This window comes from Electrona antarctica, assembly GCF_951216825.1.
Source record: "Electrona antarctica genome assembly, chromosome: 6".
NCBI classification, from domain to species: domain Eukaryota; kingdom Metazoa; phylum Chordata; class Actinopteri; order Myctophiformes; family Myctophidae; genus Electrona; species Electrona antarctica.
The window spans coordinates 54,041,549-54,060,738 of NC_136811.1; the positions used below are offsets into that span (position 1 = coordinate 54,041,549).

The 19,190-nt window shown below is 43.9% G+C and overlaps 1 protein-coding gene across 1 annotated transcript in view; it reads right to left on the reverse strand.

The window, feature by feature from the left end:
- Positions 1 to 14,898, reverse strand: part of LOC306925156 (uncharacterized protein) — a 29,785-nt gene extending 14,887 nt beyond the window's left edge. The window contains exons 1-9 of the mRNA XM_079503844.1: positions 14,820 to 14,898; positions 12,926 to 12,982; positions 8,265 to 8,324; positions 7,126 to 7,855; positions 6,302 to 7,041; positions 5,600 to 5,762; positions 4,548 to 4,969; positions 3,500 to 3,591; positions 1,282 to 2,358 (exon numbers count right to left, since the gene is read on the reverse strand). Of these exons, the coding sequence (XP_079359970.1) occupies positions 1,282 to 2,358; positions 3,500 to 3,591; positions 4,548 to 4,969; positions 5,600 to 5,762; positions 6,302 to 7,041; positions 7,126 to 7,855; positions 8,265 to 8,324; positions 12,926 to 12,982; positions 14,820 to 14,825 (3,347 nt within the window). The 5' untranslated portion in view covers positions 14,826 to 14,898. The remainder of the gene's footprint in view (positions 1 to 1,281; positions 2,359 to 3,499; positions 3,592 to 4,547; positions 4,970 to 5,599; positions 5,763 to 6,301; positions 7,042 to 7,125; positions 7,856 to 8,264; positions 8,325 to 12,925; positions 12,983 to 14,819) is intronic.
- Between the last annotated feature and the right edge of the window lie 4,292 nt (positions 14,899 to 19,190).

Consider the following 19,190-nt stretch of genomic DNA (forward strand, 5'->3'; position numbering starts at 1 on the left):
TCTTAACTCTATAATGTATTTTAGGACCACGGGGCTATGCCACAGAATCGTGTGTCAAAAGAATGTGCATTATGTAGATCATTTCGATGCGCGTTGAGCGCATAATAGGCGATGGAGACCCATTTACATCGATGGAGCTTTAGGCTCTGTCGAACGAGAACGACCAAGTAAATAAGTCAATTAGCAGCTTATAAAACATATTTATCATATTTATAAAGAAAACTGGTGTAGGAACGTATGGTATAAATCTAAGTTGCGAAACTACTGCCTCATAAAAGGACAGATACAAGGTTCAAGGTTTCTTTATTATGTCTCCCGAGGGAGAAATTTGTCTTGGACCCCAAGGACCCGCCTGCAAAAGTTGCTGCGGAGCCCTTGTGCCCATGTCGCCACAGAGCAGCGCCACATAGAATACACCGTACACCGTAGAACCTTATGTGAAGTTTAACTTAAACAAAAGACAACGATCTCTCTGTGCACAAATACGGTCAGGAACATTACCATTAGCACTGGAGCCCGGCAGGTTCTCCTGAAGAAGAGAGATATTGCTTGTTCTGTGAAACTTGGTGAAATTGAAAACGAGATTCACGTCCTGTTTTATTGTCCTAAATACGATGACATAAGAGAAACTCTGGTGAACAGGATGTCTTCTATCTGTGGGGATTTCCTTGAGTTAAATGATTATGGGGAAAAAAATCACACCTGTGTGAAGTGAGCGGTGCAACTGTACCGTGTGGGGTTCCGCGGGGCGTCCCGGCAACACCGAGACCGGAGGAAACAGTCGAGAAATGACAGAGTTACCGCGTGGTGGTCTCTCGATTTGTATCTCTATAACTCACGCTTCTTGACCAGCGGCAGATTTACACAAGTTGTCTGTCTGTCTGTCTGTCTGTCTGTCTGTCTGTCTGTCTGTCCAGCGATACCCTTTTTTTAAAATGAGTCAACATTGTGCTCCCCCCGTCCCCAAATAGATAAATACTTAAATAGATAGATATAGCAATGTTAATAATAATAATGCAGTTAGAGAGTTGTTGCAATTTGGAGGAGCAGACACAACGTGGTGGAGTGGTCTTAATGGATTGCATTTTTATAGCGCTTTTCCAAGTGCTCAAAGCGCTTTACAATCATTCATACATCGGGAGGTGAACAGTCGAACAGTCGACTGCACGACCCAGTGGTTTGCTGCAAGTTTCAAATGTGTCGTGTTTAAACGTGCAAAACAAACAAATAAATAAAACAAACAAACAAATAAATGTGAATGGCTTTCACGGAGTTTCTTACCCCAGCACAAAGTCGTGGAGGTGTGGCGGTGGACGTCTCTTTCTCTTCGCCGGTCTCGCAGCTTCTGGCGTCTCGGCGAGAGGGACGTCCTGCGTCCCCAATGTCACCTCCTCGTCCTGCTCCTCCTCGTTAGGCTCGTTAGGTGTGGAGGGGCCCTCTGTGCTGCTGGTGAGGGGCCTGAGGGCTGTGTAGGGTCCCTGTAGGGGCCCGTAGGCTGTGGAGGTTCCATCTAGAGGCCTGTAACATGCAGAGGGTCCCTCTAGAGGCCTGTAACATGCGGAGGGTCCCTCTAGGGGCCTGTAAGATGTGGAGGGTCCCTGTAGGGGCCTGTAGGCTGTGGAGGGTCCCTCTAGGGGCCTGTAACATGCGGAGGGTCCCTCTAGGGGCCTGTAGGCTGTGGAGGGTCCCTCTAGGGGCCTGTACGCTGTGGAGGGTCCCTGTAGGGGCCTGTAGGCTGTGGAGGGTCCCTGTAGGGGCCTGTACGCTGTGGAGGGTCCCTCTATGGGCCTGTAGGCTGTGGAGGGTCCCTGTAGGGGCCTGTACGCTGTGGAGGGTCCCTCTATGGGCCTGTAGGCTGTGGAGGGTCCCTCTAGGGGCCTGTAAGCTGTGGAGGGTCCCTGTAGGGGCCTGTATGCTGTGGAGGGTCCCTGTAGGGGCCTGTATGCTGTGGAGGGTCCCTGTAGGGGCCTGTAGGCTGTGGAGGGTCCCTGTAGGGGCCTGTAGGCTGTGTACGGTCCCTCTAGGGACCTGTAAGCTGTGGATGGTCCCTGTAGGGGCTTGTAGGCTGGGGAGGGTCCCTCGAGGGGCCTGTTCGCTGTGGTGGGTCCGTGTAGGAGCCTGTAGACTGTGGGTGGGCCCTGTAGGGGCCTGTAGGCTGTGGAGGGTCCCTCTAGTGGCCTGTACGCTGTGGGGGGTCCCTCTAGGGACCTGTAAACTGTGGAGGGTCCACATAGGGGCCTGTAAGCTGTGGTGGGTCCCTCTAGGGACCTGTAAACTGTGGAGGGTCCACATAGGGGCCTGTAAGCTGTGGAGGGGCCCTCTGTGCTGGTCAGGGGGGCCACACGTCTGTTACCTGCACTGTGATCACAATTAGAAAACAATTGGAACTTGTCTTTTTTTTAAATATATATATATATTGATTTTTTTTCCACATTTCTAAAGAGACTATGGCTGGGTTTCCCAAAAGACATTATGCGTAGGCAGTATGGTTCTTCTCAAAAACACCCCCTTTCACTGTGAATATAGATATTCCGTGCATAGATGTGCAACGCAATGGTAGGCCTGACCAATCAATAAAAGAATGCTGAATTAACTAGCTTGTGGGTTAATATTAGGCCTATACAAGGAGGTTAAATGGGAGGCTATTGTGCAGTCAAAGTTACCAATACAAGCTAGTTAATTCAGCATTATTGTATTGATCGGTCAGGTATGGTAGGCCTGAGGCCTACCATACCAGGCCTCAGGCCAACCATTGCATGGCACATCTCTGCACGGAATATAATAGACAAACTTTTCAGGCCAATCAAAATTAATATATTTTTTCACACTTTTAGACCACATCCGTGGTCATCATATGAGCATATCTAACAATGGATGCCAAAACAATGGGTACATTTTCATTTTTGTGTATTTTTATATCAAAAGTCCATAGAAATCGAATTTTAATTACTTCCTGAAAACTAAAACGTACTGCGTGATGACGTGTCGAGGCCCACATCGATAAAAGCCAATAAAAATGAAGCTCAGCACCCGTTTGATTCCCCATATCTGCGCGTCCGTCCAATACTGTCCAGCACAGCTGCTACTGATTACAGAAATCCTCCATTGTTATTCCCATTCAAGATAACATCCAGACAGTGTATTACTCGAATTCACGCTAAAATATGTATCTGAAAACATTATAGGGTAGAAATAAGCCACATAACAATGTAAAATGGTACAGCTGGCCGACTATCTGACTTGTAAACAAACACACTCCATGCGTCCTCAGTATAGCATAGCTACCGCCCCTAGCTACCGTCCCATCGCCTGAAGGGATGCAACGCTCTGATTGGTTCAGAAACTTCAGAGCCGGTGTTTCAAGCTGAGACCGTCTGAAACTTCAAAATAAAATGTACACCATTTCCGTTTCCCTACACCTTTAAACAAAAGAAGCCTGTTGAATGCCGGACTACATGGTGGTCAGTCTGAATCACACTTTTGCGCCGCCATTTCTTACCCCAACAGCACAAAGTCGTGGAGGTGTGGAGGTGGACGTCTCTTTCTCTTCGCCCGTCTCACATATTCTGCCGCCTCAGTGAGAGGGACGTCCTGTGTGGAGGAGGGGCCTGATGTCAATTCAATTCAATTCAATTCAATTCAATTCAATTCAATTCAATTCAATTCAATTCAATTCAATTCAATTCAATTCAATTCAATTCAATTCAATAAGAACTAGGGATGTCCCGATACACTTTTTTCGTTCCCGATCCGATCCCCGAGACCACAATTTCTGTGTTAGCTGATAATGATACTGAATACCGATTCCAGAGAATAATAATTAATGATGAAAAAATATTGTTTATAGCAGACTCCTCACTCAAATGTGCACTTGCAGTTTTGCCAACTCGAAAGCAAACTCCACATTATTTTTACCTGCCATAGAATCAACCCCTTACCCCTGTGTCGGATCGGTGGTTAGACTGGCATATCCGCCGATCCCCGATATGACCAAAAAGGGCCGATACCGATACAGTATTGGGACATCTCTAAAAAATCACACCCGTGTGAACTGAGTGGTGTAAGGTTTTATATAGCCTGATCAGCTCTGATCTGACGTAATGAAATCACACCCGGATGTGATTTCACAACTGGCTTTTTTTGTGCAGAAAAAATGAGCATGGTTGCTACGGTCATCCAGTTCACCCGGGTGTGATTTAATTACGTCAGAAATTATTTTGAACATAGCAACCATGCTCAATTTTTCTGTTGTAGGAGTGGTTTACACCACTCAACACAAAAAAGCCAGTTGTAGGAGTGGTTTACACCACTCAAAAAAACAGTTGAAAATAAGGAAAGTATGTACAGTTGGAACTTGGAGGGGGTACAGCATAGTGTAAACAGAGATGTGCCACATTGTGTCGTTAAATACATGTTATACAGTACAGGGTATAAAGCTTTTTGAGACAAATAGCAGCAATCCTTTTATAGTTACTTTGGGACAAATGGCAGCATTTGTTTTGCAAAACCATTTTAACTACGGTATTATACAAACAAGAAAATGTCACCTGCTGCTCTTCTTCTGTCCTCGCGAGGGGCTCCTCAGGTGTTGAGGGGTCCTCTGTGTTGGTGAGGGGTCCATTAGGAGGTGTTGAGGGGTCAGCTGTGCTGGTGAGGGGTCCTTCAGGAGATGTTGAGGGATCCTCTGTGCTGGTGAGGGGTCCTTTAGATGTTGAGGGGTCCTCTGTGCTGGTGAGGGGTCCATTAGATGTTGAGGGGTCCTCTGTGCTGGTGAGGGGTCCTTCAGGTGTTGAGTGGTCCTCTGTGCTGGTGAGGGGTCCTTCAGGAGGTGTTGAGGGGTCCTCTGTGCTGGTGAGGGGTCCTTCAGGAGGTGTTGAGGGGTCCTCTGTGCTGGTGAGGGGTCCGTCAGGAGGTGTTGAGTGGTCCTCTGTGCTGGTGAGGGGTCCTTCAGGAGGTGTTGTGTGGTCCTCTGTGCTGGTGAGGGGTCCATTAGATGTTGAGGGGTCCTCTGTGCTGGTGAGGGGTCCATTAGATGTTATGGGGTCCTCTGTGTTAGTGAGGGGTCCATTCGATGTTATGGGGTCCTCTGTGTTGGTGAGGGGTCCATTAGATGTTGAGGGGTCCTCTGTGTTAGTGAGGGGTCCATTCGATGTTATGGGGTCCTCTGTGCTGGTGAGGGGTCCATTATATGTTGAGGGGTCCTCTGTGCTGGTGAGGGGTCCATTAGATGTTGAGGGGTCCTCTGTGCTGGTGAGGGGTCCATTAGATGTTGAGGGGTCCTCTGTGCTGGTGAGGGGTCCATTAGATGTTATGGGGTCCTCTGTGTTGGTGAGGGGTCCATTAGGTGTTGAGGGGTCCTCTGTGCTGGTGAGGGGTCCATTAGATGTTGAGGGGTCCTCTGTGCTGGTGAGGGGTCCATTCGATGTTGAGGGGTCCTCTGTGCTGGTGAGGGGTCCATTAGATGTTATGGGGTCCTCTGTGTTGGTGAGGGGTCCATTAGGTGTTGAGGGGTCCTCTGTGCTGGTGAGGGGTCCATTAGATGTTGAGGGGTCCTCTGTGTTGGTGAGGGGTCCATTCGATGTTGAGGGGTCCTCTGTGCTGGTGAAGGGTCCATTAGATGTTGAGGGGTCCTCTGTGTTGGTGAGGGGTCCATTAGATGTTGAGGGGTCCTCTGTGCTGGTGAGGGGTCCTTCAGGAGGTGTTGAGGGGTCCTCTGTGCTGGTGAGGGGTCCATTGGATGTTGAGGGGTCCTCTGTGTAGGGCTGTCACAATTGCAAATTGAAGTCGACGATTATTGTCACACAAATAATTTGCGATTAACGATTTAATTGCGTTTTTGGCGTTGAATGTTGGAACGTTGAACGTTTAAACGTTGGAACGTTGAACGTTGGAATGCTGAAACATAGAACGTTGGAACGTTTTCTTTTCTAAAAATTGCTAAATACCACGCACAAAAATGTAGTATTGATACAATCGATAAATGACATAGCAAAACGATTCGATACCGATTATTTCCATTGCAAAACGATACGATACGATACATAGTCAATGTTGCTGTTTTCATTTCGATATACTTCGATTCTTGAAATTAAAATAGATTTTTCGATGCAGTTACTATATCGTTACACCCCTAGTAAACAGAGCTGTGCCACATTGTGTCGTTATTTACATGTTATACAGGATATAAAGCTTTTTGAGAAAAATAGCAGCAATCCTTTTATAGTTACTTTGGGACAAATGGCAGCATTTGTTTTGCAAAACCATTTTAACTACGGTATTATACAAAAAAAGAAAATGTCACCTGCTGCTCTTCTTCTGTCCTCACGAGGGGCTCCTCAGATGTTGAGGGGTCCTCTGTGCTGTTGAGGGGTCCATTAGGTGTTGAGGGGTCCTCTGTGCTGTTGAGTGGTCCTTCAGGAGGTGTTGAGGGGTCCTCTGTGCTGTTGAGTGGTCCTTCAGGAGGTGTTGAGGGGTCCTCTGTGCTGTTGAGTGGTCCGTCATGAGGTGTTGAGGAGTCCTCTTTGCTGTTGAGTGGTCCGTCAGGAGGTGTTGAGGGGTCCTCTGTGCTGTTGAGTGGTCCTTCAGGAGGTGTTGAGGGGTCCTCTGTGCTGTTGAGTGGTCCTTCAGGAGGTGTTGAGGGGTCCTCTGTGCTTTTGAGTGGTCCTTCAGGAGGTGTTGAGGGGTCCTCTGTGCTGTTGAGGGGTCCGTCAGGAGGTGTTGAGGGGTCTTCTGTGCTGGTGAGTGGTCCATCAAGTGTTGAGGGGTCCTCTGTGTTGGTGAGGGGTCCATTAGATGTTGAGGGGTCCTCTGTGCTGTTGAGGGGTCCATTAGATGTTGAGGGGTCCTCTGTGCTGGTGAGGGGTCCATTATAGGTTGAGGGGTCCTCAGTGATGTTGAGGGTTCCATTAGATGTTGAGGGGTCCTCAGTGATGGTGAGGGATCCATTAGGTGTTGAGGGGTCCTCAGTGATGGTGAGGGGTCCATTAGGTGTTGAGGGGTCCTCAGTGATGGTGAGGGATCCATTAGATGTTGAGGGGTCCTCTGTGATGGTGAGGGATCCATTAGGTGTTGAGGGGTCCTCTGTGCTGGTGAGGGGTCCATTAGATGTTGAGGGGTCCTCTGTGCTGGTGAGGGGTCCATTAGATGTTGAGGGGTCCTCTGTGCTGTAGAGGGGTCCATTAGATGTTGAGGGGTCCTCTGTGCTGGTGAGGGGTCCATTAGATGTTGAGGGGTCCTCAGTGACGGTGAGGGGTCCATTAGATGTTGAGGGGTCCTCTGTGCTGGTGAGGGGTCCATTAGATGTTGCGGGGTCCTCAGTGATGGTGAGGGGTCCATTAGATGTTGAGGGGTCCTCTGTGCTGTTGAGGGGTCCATTAGATGTTGAGGGGTTCTCTGTGTTGGTGAGGGGTCCATTAGATGTTGAGGGGTCCTCTGTGCTGTTGAGGGGTCCATTAGATGTTGAGGGGTCCTCTGTGCTGTTGAGGGGTCCATTAGATGTTGAGGGGTCCTCAGTGATGGTGAGGGATCCATTAGATGTTGAGGGGTCCTCTGTGCTGTTGAGGGGTCCATTAGATGTTGAGGGGTCCTCAGTGATGGTGAGGGATCCATTAGATGTTGAGGGGTCCTCTGTGCTGTTGAGGGGTCCATTAGATGTTGAGGGGTCCTCTGTGATGTTGAGGGGTCCATTAGATGTTGAGGGGTCCTCAGTGATGGTGAGGGGTCCATTAGGTGTTGAGGGGTCCTCAGTGATGGTGAGGGATCCATTAGGTGTTGAGGGGTCCTCAGTGATGGTGAGGGATCCATTAGATGTTGAGGGGTCCTCTGTGCTGTTGAGGGGTCCATTAGGTGCGAGACTCTGAAAGAGCAGCACAGCATGTGATCTCCAGCTTGTCTCTACATTATAGTGGGGTCCCTACCCTAGACACACCGTCATTTACAACTCATGTAAAGGTTTACCTTTCACTTCTAATTTGTAGATAATGGCCTATAGAACAATTTTAGTTTGAGTGGCAAGACTACAGATTAAAATAAAAATATAGATACATTCCAAGACTCAAACATTTCTGCCCCAAAGTTATGAGTTAACCACAGAGGGATATTTCACTTTCAAACATGTTTCGGGGGGGTCAAATTATCATCTACTTACAGTAGGTTTTAACACTTATTTTGCCGGGGAATATTTCATAATAAAGGCTCAACTTCTAGGGACCCCACCTCCAAAATCACTTGGGGACCCCCATTATGTACCCAATGTAGTAACTCACCAGAGCCTTCATGTTGCCGACCAGACTCGACGTTTGTTCAGTCACGTTCCGTTCTCTGAGCTGATCAAAGGAGAATTCATTGCATAAATTAACAGAAATAAACCAGCTGTATTTGTTGAAATGCTCTCTAAAGGGCCTTGCAAACGGGGAGCGATAAAACGCGCCTATAGTTCATTTTCAATGAGACCTGAGCTTTTGCTCGGAGAAGTCGCGGTGCGACAACGCAAGCGTATTTACGTGAGCGCGGCCCCGTGAATTTGTTTGCGTGCGTGCTCGTTACGTGCACACGCCCGCGACTCACCAGACCTGGATTCGGTTTAGCTTTTTTTTTACACTTGTGTTGTAGTACAAAACAGTGTTGTTTTCGTCGACTAAAACTAAGATGAAAAATGTCCGTCGACTACCCCTTTTCACTGACTAAAACAAAATAAAAACAAAATAAAAACGAATCTATGATGAAACTATGACAAATATATTGACAATTTCGTCAACAAATAAAAACAAAAAGAATATTAGGGAGGGACTAGTGGACAAGAGATCCAGTTTTATGCTAGGTTGCATGCTGAAAATAGCAGATCCACAATTGTGAAAAACGATATCAAGGCCTGTCAAAACACATTTTAGTCGACTAAATCAACTGTAGATTTAGTCAAAAGACTTTCTAATTATTTGTTCGGCCCAAAAAAATATTATTGTCATGAGGCTTTAAATGTCTTTAAATAACACAAATGTAAAAACAACCTAACAAGACTATACAACTCAAAATTATTATTTATCAGATTTTTGGTGCCGCTGCTTTTGATCTTTCGTTTCTGCTTGAGAGCAGAATCTAAAATCTAGTCGACTAAAACTAGACAAACACTAACACATTCCATGTGACTAAAATGGGATTAAAACTAAATGAAAACTATTCAAAAGACTATGACTAAAACTAAAATCTAAATTTGCTGTCAAAAACACTCACAGGCTGGCCATTCATTGTCAAGGGCATTCAATGTGTTTACACAAACCCCCAAAGCTGCCTATAGCGCCCCTCAAAAAGTGAGCACAGACAAGTGAGGATGCCACACAACAAGTGGATTAGCCTTGAGGACTTGAGGATAAAAGAATGCCAATTGTGATTGGACCTGATGATGTGTGATGATGTATGATGACAAGAGGGCCCCTCACTTCATTTTCCTTGAATAAATTGACAATGTTCTAATCATTTAGACGTTTGTCAACACTAAAGCATCACTTCTGGAGGTCCCTGCATTGGCGCAACACCTTTCCAAAAGCGGCTCGCCGCTGCCGAATCCGCTTGGGTTTTGGGGGTCCTTGACATGAAAAAGGTTAAGGCGAATTTTAGACTAGAAGGCTTTCTTACCTTTATTTGTAGTTGTTACATCCCTACCAAAGAGGTCCAGGTGTTAGTTTGTGCAAAAGCGCATTATTGGCTATTCCCCTACCATAAGCCCTCAATGAATTCAATTGAATTCAATTGAATGGGGCATTGGGTTTTAGTGCTATTTCGCTTATTTCCATCGCTGTATATATCCTCTCTTCAAAATGTAAATATTATCCCAAGCGGCACACTTTACTACTTATTTCGATGGAAATAAGCAAATTAGCACTAAAACACAACCCCCTTATGGTAGGGGAAATTTTGTTATTTGCACAAAATAACACCTGGACCTCTTTGGTGGGGACGTAACAACTACTAGTGCTGCCGGAATTGTCCAACAATTACATTCGGATATTCGTTTTAAAAACCCAAATGGATTCGAGCAATTCGACCCATTCGGATTTCGATTCCGATTCGGGGCCATTCGGATTTTTTAATAATTATATTTACACCAATACAACCTGAGACATAACATTTAAGATCGCATTGCTGGCGCAACTCTCTCTCTCCGCGCATTGGCGCTGCTGAAAACAGAGTTGGAACACAACGCATGCATTCTCCCTTCTCCCATAAAACTTCACGGCACGGAGGCAGTATTAATTCACAGAACAGAACACGGCATTGCTGCTGCTGCCGGACCGGCGCCGCAGTTCATCCTTACGCATTTTATTTATCTTTTTATAATTTCCTGAAGGATAAAGTCGCTTCATGATTGAAGATTGATGAGTGATAGATCTGTGTGTTGTTGTCTAAAAATATACTCTCCCGTCCGTCCGAAACAACACAACACAACACAACACAACACAGCAAAATAAGTTTCGGTGTAGGCCAGGCCTGTCTCTGATTCTGATCACTAGGTACGCTGTTGACGGAAGATTTCACCCTTCTGAGCAGCGTACACTCACTGCGCAAATAACGTAAAAGGCCCCGCCCGCCCTGTGCTCACCGTTATTTGCGCACCGTCCGTACGCAAATAACGTAGTGCGCTCTTTGCCGACTTTGCGCAGAGCGGGCGGGGGCCTTTTGTGAATCGGAACTACGCAGCCTGCGTAGTCTGCGTTTAGGAAGAGTGCGAGGCAGCTGATTTATTCTTCAATGTATGCCGGTGTCGGCGTGTCGCGTGGCAAATATAACTAATCTACAAGCTCACAACGCTTACCCACGGAACCGTCTCGCGAAAACTTGCACAGCATTTTTTTTTTTTTTATTCGAATCTTAATTTTATATATTCAGTTATTCATTTATTTTTTTGATTCGAAAATTCGTTCGAATATGGAATATTCGTTGGCAGCTCTAACAACTACTGTACAAATAAAGGTAAGAAAGCCTTCTAGTCGGAAATTCTCCTTTAAGAGAACGGAAGCTGTCTCACCTGCTTGGCTGCAGGAACCCAGTGGAACGGTAGCACGCGACGACAGCATCCACTGCTCTTTAAATGCAATGAGAGAGAAGCAATATTATTCACCATATCAGTGTTGTTTTTGACAGCAAATTTAGATTTTAGTTTTAGTCATATAGTCTCTCGAATAGTTTTCATTTAGTTTTAGTCACATTTTAGTCACCCGGAATGTTTTAGTGTTTAGTCTAGTTTTAGTCGACTAAATATCATAAGATTTTAGTCGAATATTTTCTACAGTTGATTTAGTCGACTAAAATTTATTTTGGTCGCGCTGCGACGTGTTGTGAACTTGTAGATCGGCTATTTTCGGCAAGTGTAAAATCTGTCATTAAGACGGCATCAAGGCATACAAGCTCACAATGCGTCGCAGCGCAACACGTTGTGACGCGGTGGGCGTCACAACGTGTTGCGCTGCGACGCATTGTGAGCTTGTAGATCTGCTATTTTCAGCATGCAACCAAGTGTAAAATGACTTATACTGGATCTCTTGTCCACTAGTCCCTTCCTAACATTTTAGTCTAGTTTTTATTTGTTGACGAAATTGTCAATATATTTTGTCTTAGTTTTAGTTATCATAGCTTAGTTTTCATTTAGTTTCCGTCAGTGAAAAAAGGTTGTCGACGGACATTTTTCGTCTTAGTTTTAGTCGACGAAATCAACACTGCACCATATAGGACATATAGGTCATACTGGCGGCCCGGGGGCCACATGCGGCAGTTGCAGCCCCCCACCTTCACTTAATGTTATTAAGTTCAGCTGTAACCATTCCAAACATGCAAACATGACTAGCTGTAATTGCTTTAGTCTACAAATTAGTAGCTTTTATGACTAGTATTAAAATTGTATTGTCCATTTTTATGTCCAATGTATTTGAATTTAGTTCATAAACTTAGCATAACTGTAATTAAAGGCATTTGAAATTAAATAAAAATGTTACTTTTCAGGATTCCAATTCAAAAATAGCAAAAAAAAGAATCAGGATTTCAATTCAAATATAGCAAAAATAGCTGATCTACAAGCTCAAAATGCATCGCAGTGTGACGCGTTTTGAGCTTGTAGATCAGCTAATTTGACTACGACAGTAATATGCATATGTGGCCCTCTGGAGTGAGGGTGGAAATATAGTGGCCCTCTCCATCGTCAAAGTTGCCCACCCCTGATAGGTCACAGTACAACCACTGCTCTTTAAATGTGATGAGAGAATCAATATGATTCACCATATAGGTCAGAGTACAACAGTAAATGGTAAATGGTGCATTTATATAGCGCCTTTATCCAAGGCGCTTTACATAGATTGTGCATTACATTCACCCATTCACACACACATTCATACACCGATTGTGGCGGAAGCCATGCAAGGTACCAACCAGCACATCGGGAGCAATTTGGGGTTCAGTGTCTTGCCCAAGGACACTTCGACATGTAGCCAGGAGGAGCCGGGATTCTAACCGCCGACCCATGGATCATTGGACGACCTGCTCTACCTCTTGAGCCACAGTCGCAGTACAGGACTAGACAATTAAAAAATATATGTATAGGCCTATAACATTTTTAAATGTGTTTAAAAGGATCACTGGGTAACCCATTGAAACCTGAGTCCAAATCTAAACATATTTAAATACATAAAAAAAAGAAAATGTCAAGGACCCCCAAAATTAAATGAATTTGGCCGCTGATGTCCGCTATCTCATTTTGATATGCACACATTGTTACCATAAAAAATAAAAAAGGGCTGATCTACAAGCTCAAAGTGTGGCAGGAAGTGACGTGCTGAATGAGAATAATGTATAGACATTTGAACACAAATTGTCTCTCCTGGGCTCTGCGGCCAATTGCACAACACATGTATTCATTCACAAATAACGGAAGGCGTCTCACCTGCATCTTCGCAGTAAGTAGCGGGTGAAATGGTAGCACGCGACGGCAGCTGCTGGCCTGCAATTAAACACGAACAAAACAATAATAATATTAATAATCTTTATTGTCCCGAAGGATATTCGTCTTCACAGTTCTGATCAAACAACACCCACATCAAAGCAACAGATAACGCATCCCACCAAGACCATACAAAAAACATGAGGTCCCCACAGTACACAGAACCATCCTATCGGCGGTTTGTTTAATGCTGCGATGGCTGAGGAAACAAAACTCCAAATAAAACGGACCTTTTTCCATGGCAAGGTTCTGTTAACTTCTGTATCTTTGTCCAGGTGGCATGAGGTTGAAAAGGCGATACAGAGGATGATCAGTGTCATGTGATATTGAAAGTGCTAGCCGTGTGATGGCCTTATGGTTCATATTAGTGTGTGGGTGTGGGAAGTCCGATGATCTTGGAACTGGAAACAATACGGGTAATACCGAAAAGTTTGTTTCTGTTAGGCATGGGCAGTACAGTAGGCTAAGTTGTAGAAACATGCGGAACAGTACAACAGAACAGGTTGAATAATGCTTTTGTACATTAATAACAGAAGATGACTTACGGATTACATGTCTTTGTTGAAGACGTGAATGGATAGATGTAATCCAATAGACGTAGATCAAACCTACGTCTATTGTCCAGAGCACATGCAGGTATATGTCCAAATAGCACAGGTACATGTACAAACTGATGAGGTCGGCACATTTGGGCAACTGGGCCATGGCTGTTTTTAGCCCAAGGAGTGTATTTTGTGCAAAACTAATGCTTGGAAAACCCTCTAGTTTGACATGCCACGTGCTACTTAAAGCATAAGGGAAGTTTGACATTGTTGACATTCTGGCCTGCCATAGGATGTTTTAATGGTAGGGTCACAAGAAGAAACACCTATAAAAGAAATTGCCCAATACCGACAGCCGGTCAGCAAGTGGATTCATGAATGTATGTATAGGCTATAGACAATATTTTAGGCCAATAAAAAAAGACTAGTATTAGTATATACCAAACCCACTTTAAACAAAAGAAGCCTATCGGCTGCCGGACTACTAGTCTCAGTTGAGTAGTTCAACGTAATAATGTGCACGGTTCAGATAGAGACAGTACCTAGAACATATTTACTCTTTCTAGCCACAGTGGCTTGTTATGAGCAGAGGTGTAATAATGTGCACGGTTCAGATAGAGACAGTACCTAGAACATATTTACTCCTTCTAGCCACAGTGGCTTGTTATGAGCAGAGGTGGAGAGACACTGCAGTACCCACCAAGTGCATTAATTGTGCTCAAGTATATGTTTTTTATGATCTGTACTTTACTTAGTATTTGTATTTTTTGGATACATTTAAAAAATACAACATACTGTGCAGGCCTACTGTTGACTCCACTACAATATAGGTAGGAAGTGGAAACGTGCATTATAAATTAACCATGTTGCCTGTTTCAACTACAGTAAAAAAAAAGCAGATCCACAAGCTCACGTGTTGCATGGCAACGCGTTGTTGTGGGGCTTGTAGATCTGCTATTTTCACCATTATGTTTTGAGAATATCTGGAACATAAATGTGTTCTTTTGAATTCTTAACTAGGCTATTTATTATTATGTTTGAACCCATGCACGAATATTTAAGTATTTTCTTTTAAAACCAAGTAGTCCAGTACTTTAACCCAAGACTGAGCGACTTTGACTTGTAGTTCAGTCAACTTCAGTGATATTTTGACCAAGATTATACTCATTTGTGTCCACCAGCCAATCTCTTACATCAGTCACAGTGATGATAAAAGATCTTTCCTACTTTGCTGATTGTTAGAAAGAATAACTTCACTACTAGTAGTTGCAACAAACGCAGAAACATTAATTTACCTCCATAGAGTGTGTTGTGCTGTAGTAGTGTAGTCTCCCTCCACTGGCACTTCAGTGTTTAGTTGCTGCAGAAAGTCCCTTCTTGTGTTGTGTTTACTTCCTGCACACATGCTCTCTCTGACAAGAGGTCCAACCTATGGGTCCAACCCCTTTCTCCCCCAGTAGCCAATAGCATCGAGGCGTGCAGGCCCTTCGGCCAATGACGTGCTGTGTTTCCACGCCACTCTACCTTTCAGTTTGAGCGCAATGAGTTTCAACCATAGAGAAAATGATGCCTTTGGTTTAGTCTAAAAAATATATAGCAGATCTACAGCAGGCTCCTCAACGTGACACGTTGTGATCTGCTATGTGTTTTGCACCTTGTTGAATGTTGCCTCTGATTTACCCAAATAACATAAACAAAAACACTAATAACTAAAACAAAACTATAAGCCTCATATTGTGGCAGCGGTGGCCGAACGGATTGCGGAGCGGTCTTGATACCGGAAGGTCGCCAGTTCGAATCATCGGTCCGACACGTTAAAATTACCACCGCTGAAGTGACCTTGAGCAAGGCATTGATTTGAACCACTAGTCCACTACCATGAAATGTTCTATGAGCAGGGCCTGGCTGGAAACAAGTTATTGAGCTTAGCCCAGATACCCTGGGTAAATATAGTAACTTTGCTTTGCTTTGTTTTTAAAACATCCTGAACTAGCAAACCCACTTTCAAAACTGAACTGAAATTGAAAACAACAAATGAACAAGTAATACAATTAAAAACTTTTTAAAACTATGATAACCTTATTTTCAACACAGTAGCCTATATACCTACCTCCCGCTTTAGTTTATAGTTCCTGAAAAAACGCAGACACCTCGGGCACGTGTGTTTTCAATTAATCTAGATCATGGTTAATATGAATCAGATATTGAAATGCTGCATTGAGCAACTTCAATAAAAACTGTCTGGGGTCACGTGTCACATACAGGTAAACCTGAATGGATGATAAAATGACCAAAAGTGTTTTTGAAAGTCCCTTTAAAAGAATACCATCTGAGTAGTATAATGTATAAGTATAAGTAGTCGACAACACAGCAGTTGAACGCAAAATGAGTGTATCGTTCACCACCACTCTACTGAATTCAATGCTGTTTTTTATCACTGGCTGCTATTAAAACTCTTTAAAACCTGGAAATAATCTGTGTCATTTTACATTTTATACAGCACATTGGTTCTCAAAGTGCTGTCCTCTGGGGGTGTTGAGAACGGCTTGAAGTCCTGTAACAAAACCTTCTCATATTTGCAAATTTACCTCATGAATTGACACATCTCTGCTGTCTGGAAGAAACCACCTAACTCCAAAATGTTCATGTTTGAGGAAAAAACATCCAACTCAAGTGCAGTTAAGAGGTTTTTGTTAAAGCGCTTTTAATACTTAATTTTCATTAATTGGTTAATTTCTTTTTTTAACCAACACACAGACGTAAGGTTATGTCTAAACGGGTGGAGTTAGATGGTTTGGCAGATTGTTTGAAGATCCAATGGAGTTAGGTTTTTTTTTGCCGAAGCATTAACCAACGCACAGCCGTAAATTATATTAAATAGCATTGATTTATGACAAAGAAATATCTAAAACTTCAAAAATGGAGCTGCATTATGTACACAGTATGGACATTTCGAGCACCTCATGGTATAATGCATATAATAGGATGTATTTAAATCAAATGGTGTTTGTATCAAAAAAACGTGTTGTTGACAAACACATCAGTACCGATCAGGCTACTTTTCTTTGAAATGACAAATTAAAACCATTTTGAAATTATACAACCACATCAATCATTTGATATAATGTATCTATGAGAAATAAAATCAAATGTTAGTATGTAGGCTACCACAAAACTTCAATATCAATATGATATTGAAATTTTGGTGGTTGTGTTTCAGGGACGCTCGCTCTAAAAGAATATATATTCCAAGATTTGTGCCACATTTTCACTATTTCGCTATTTTTCAATAGCTAACTGCTTAAAACACCAAAAGGGGTTCTTCTAAATCCTGACAGTTTTCTGAAAAACCCATGTTTCTGTCAGTCGTTCTCAAACATTTTCATGTCAAGGGAGCCCCACGATTATATGTAATTGGCTGCCGACCCCCATCTGAAAATATGTTGTTCCAGGGACCTTCCCAGAAGCAAAGATTTGAGTTAAAAACGTTTTCACGATTTTTCAAAAATAGCAGACCTACAAGCTTTATAGCGCGGCACTCGGTGCCGCGCTATGAGCTTGTAGATCTGTTTTTTTTTTCAATAGCTAAAGTAAAACACTAAAAGGGGTTCCCGACCAGAATGGGTTAACACTTTACAGCTACTTTCATCAAAATATCAACACCGCCTTTAAGTAAGTAACCCTGGTTACTTTTGGACGGGAACCCCTTTTGGTGTTAGCATTATGTTATGCTTTAGCCATTGAAAAATAGCAGATCTACAAGCTCATAGCGCGCCACCGAGTGGCGCGCTACGAGCTTGTAGATCTGCTATTTTTGAAAAATCGAAGAACGACTGACAGAAACCAGAAATCAGAAAACTGTCAGGATGTAGAAGACATTTATTAGAATCTGATCTCAGGTCAAAATGGGTTAAAAGACTCCAGTTTTAGATGATAACCTTATCACCTAAAGTCCTAAACGGTGATAACAAGTCGAGACCATCATACTCACGGTGACGTCCTTGAGCATTGACCGCGCCTCCCTCTGGTTCAGGTGCGCGACCCCTGTCAGCCTGGGCACACTTGAACTTCCATGCGCGGCCAAAGGAAGCTGCCTTTTGCGTCATTTCCGTTTTTTTAGACAGTTGGTGGATGGAAATGAAGCTCCACCCACGAGGCAGAATGGCGCTGGCTGGGGCAAGCTTTTCCGGGAATCTGGCCGACGCGGCGATCTGCCGCGTGGGTGGAGCTTCTTTTCCATCCACCAGCTGTCTAAAAAAACGGAAATTACGCAAAAAGCAGCTTCTTCTGTCCGCGCATGGAACCTAAAGTGTGCTCAGACCCAGAGACTGCAAAAAACCAAGGGGACCGCCCACCCACTACTTCTAGACCAATCAGTGAACGGGGTGATAGATAGCCCCAAAGTGAAAGGGGAGATGTCGGTCAGTAAAAACAGGGCAGTGAGTGACGTAATGTTGTAGTTTTCTAACTTTAGAAAACTACACCAGCAGTGAGGTACTTATCACCTAAAACTGGAGTATATGAATGAGCTTTTACGCTCCCCGTCTATCCAGCTATGGGAGAAAACTTAACAAAAAAAACATTATTTCGTTCTACTAAAGAGCTGGAAGTGTAAAGTGTAAGTGTGAATATATTCAGACAGTAGTCCATATCACATAAGATCAACGTACAAAAAACAAAAATTGTGCTTTCGTTTGAAATACACCCATTCTACATACTGTGAAATAACATGTTCAATCAATCAATCAGCAGTGGTTCTCTTTGTGTGACAAAAACGTTAAAAATCCATGAATTTGAGTCTCCGTGGGGTGAGTAATCGATAGGAAAATAAAAGTCATTTTGGGGGGTGAACCATCCCTGTAACGTTTAGAATGACATCATCAGCCTGTGGTCCGCTATACGTTTCAATACATTATCCCCATCATAGTCAGCTGTCATGAACTCAAACCTCATCATTACTCAATGTTTATTGTAAAGGGAGCTTTGGTTGCTACAAGCAATCATGGAGCTTGGAATTAAAAATGGAATACATTAATAGATTAAAATGTCCAGGCTCACATACATTTAATTAAGGAGAGAAAAAAAAGAACAATGAAAGAAAAAAAAAGATGAGGATGAGTGAGGAAATTCAATATAGGCCTATTAATCTTTTGTTCTCCCTAATTACTCTACTTTTTTTGTGTGTGTGACGAAAAGAAAGCTGAGCCAGAAGGCAAAGCTCTCTCTACACCGAGCTATCTTCGTTCCTACTCTCACCTATGGTCATGAAGTGTGGGTCATGACCGAAGGAAGATGAGAAAATAAGATTGCGCCGGATACAAGCGGGCCAAAATGGGTATCCTCAGACGGGTGACCGGCCTCTCTCTTAGAGCAGGGGTTCTCAACCTTTTTGGCTGTGGACCCCTGGAAATGCTTTTGCCACCGCCTGAACTGGTTGAGAACCCCTGCCTTAGAGATACGGTGAGAAGTTCAGTCAAAACGTGAGAGACTCGGAGTAGAGCCGCTGCATCTTCACTTGGAAAGGAGCCAGCTTTGGGAGGTTCGGGCATCTGGTTAGGAAACTTCTGATGCCTCCCGAGCCCTGAGCTCCCCAGGGAGGTCCTCGCTGCACGCCCCACTGGGAGGAGACATAATATCTCCACACTGGTCTGGGAACGCCTCCCGAG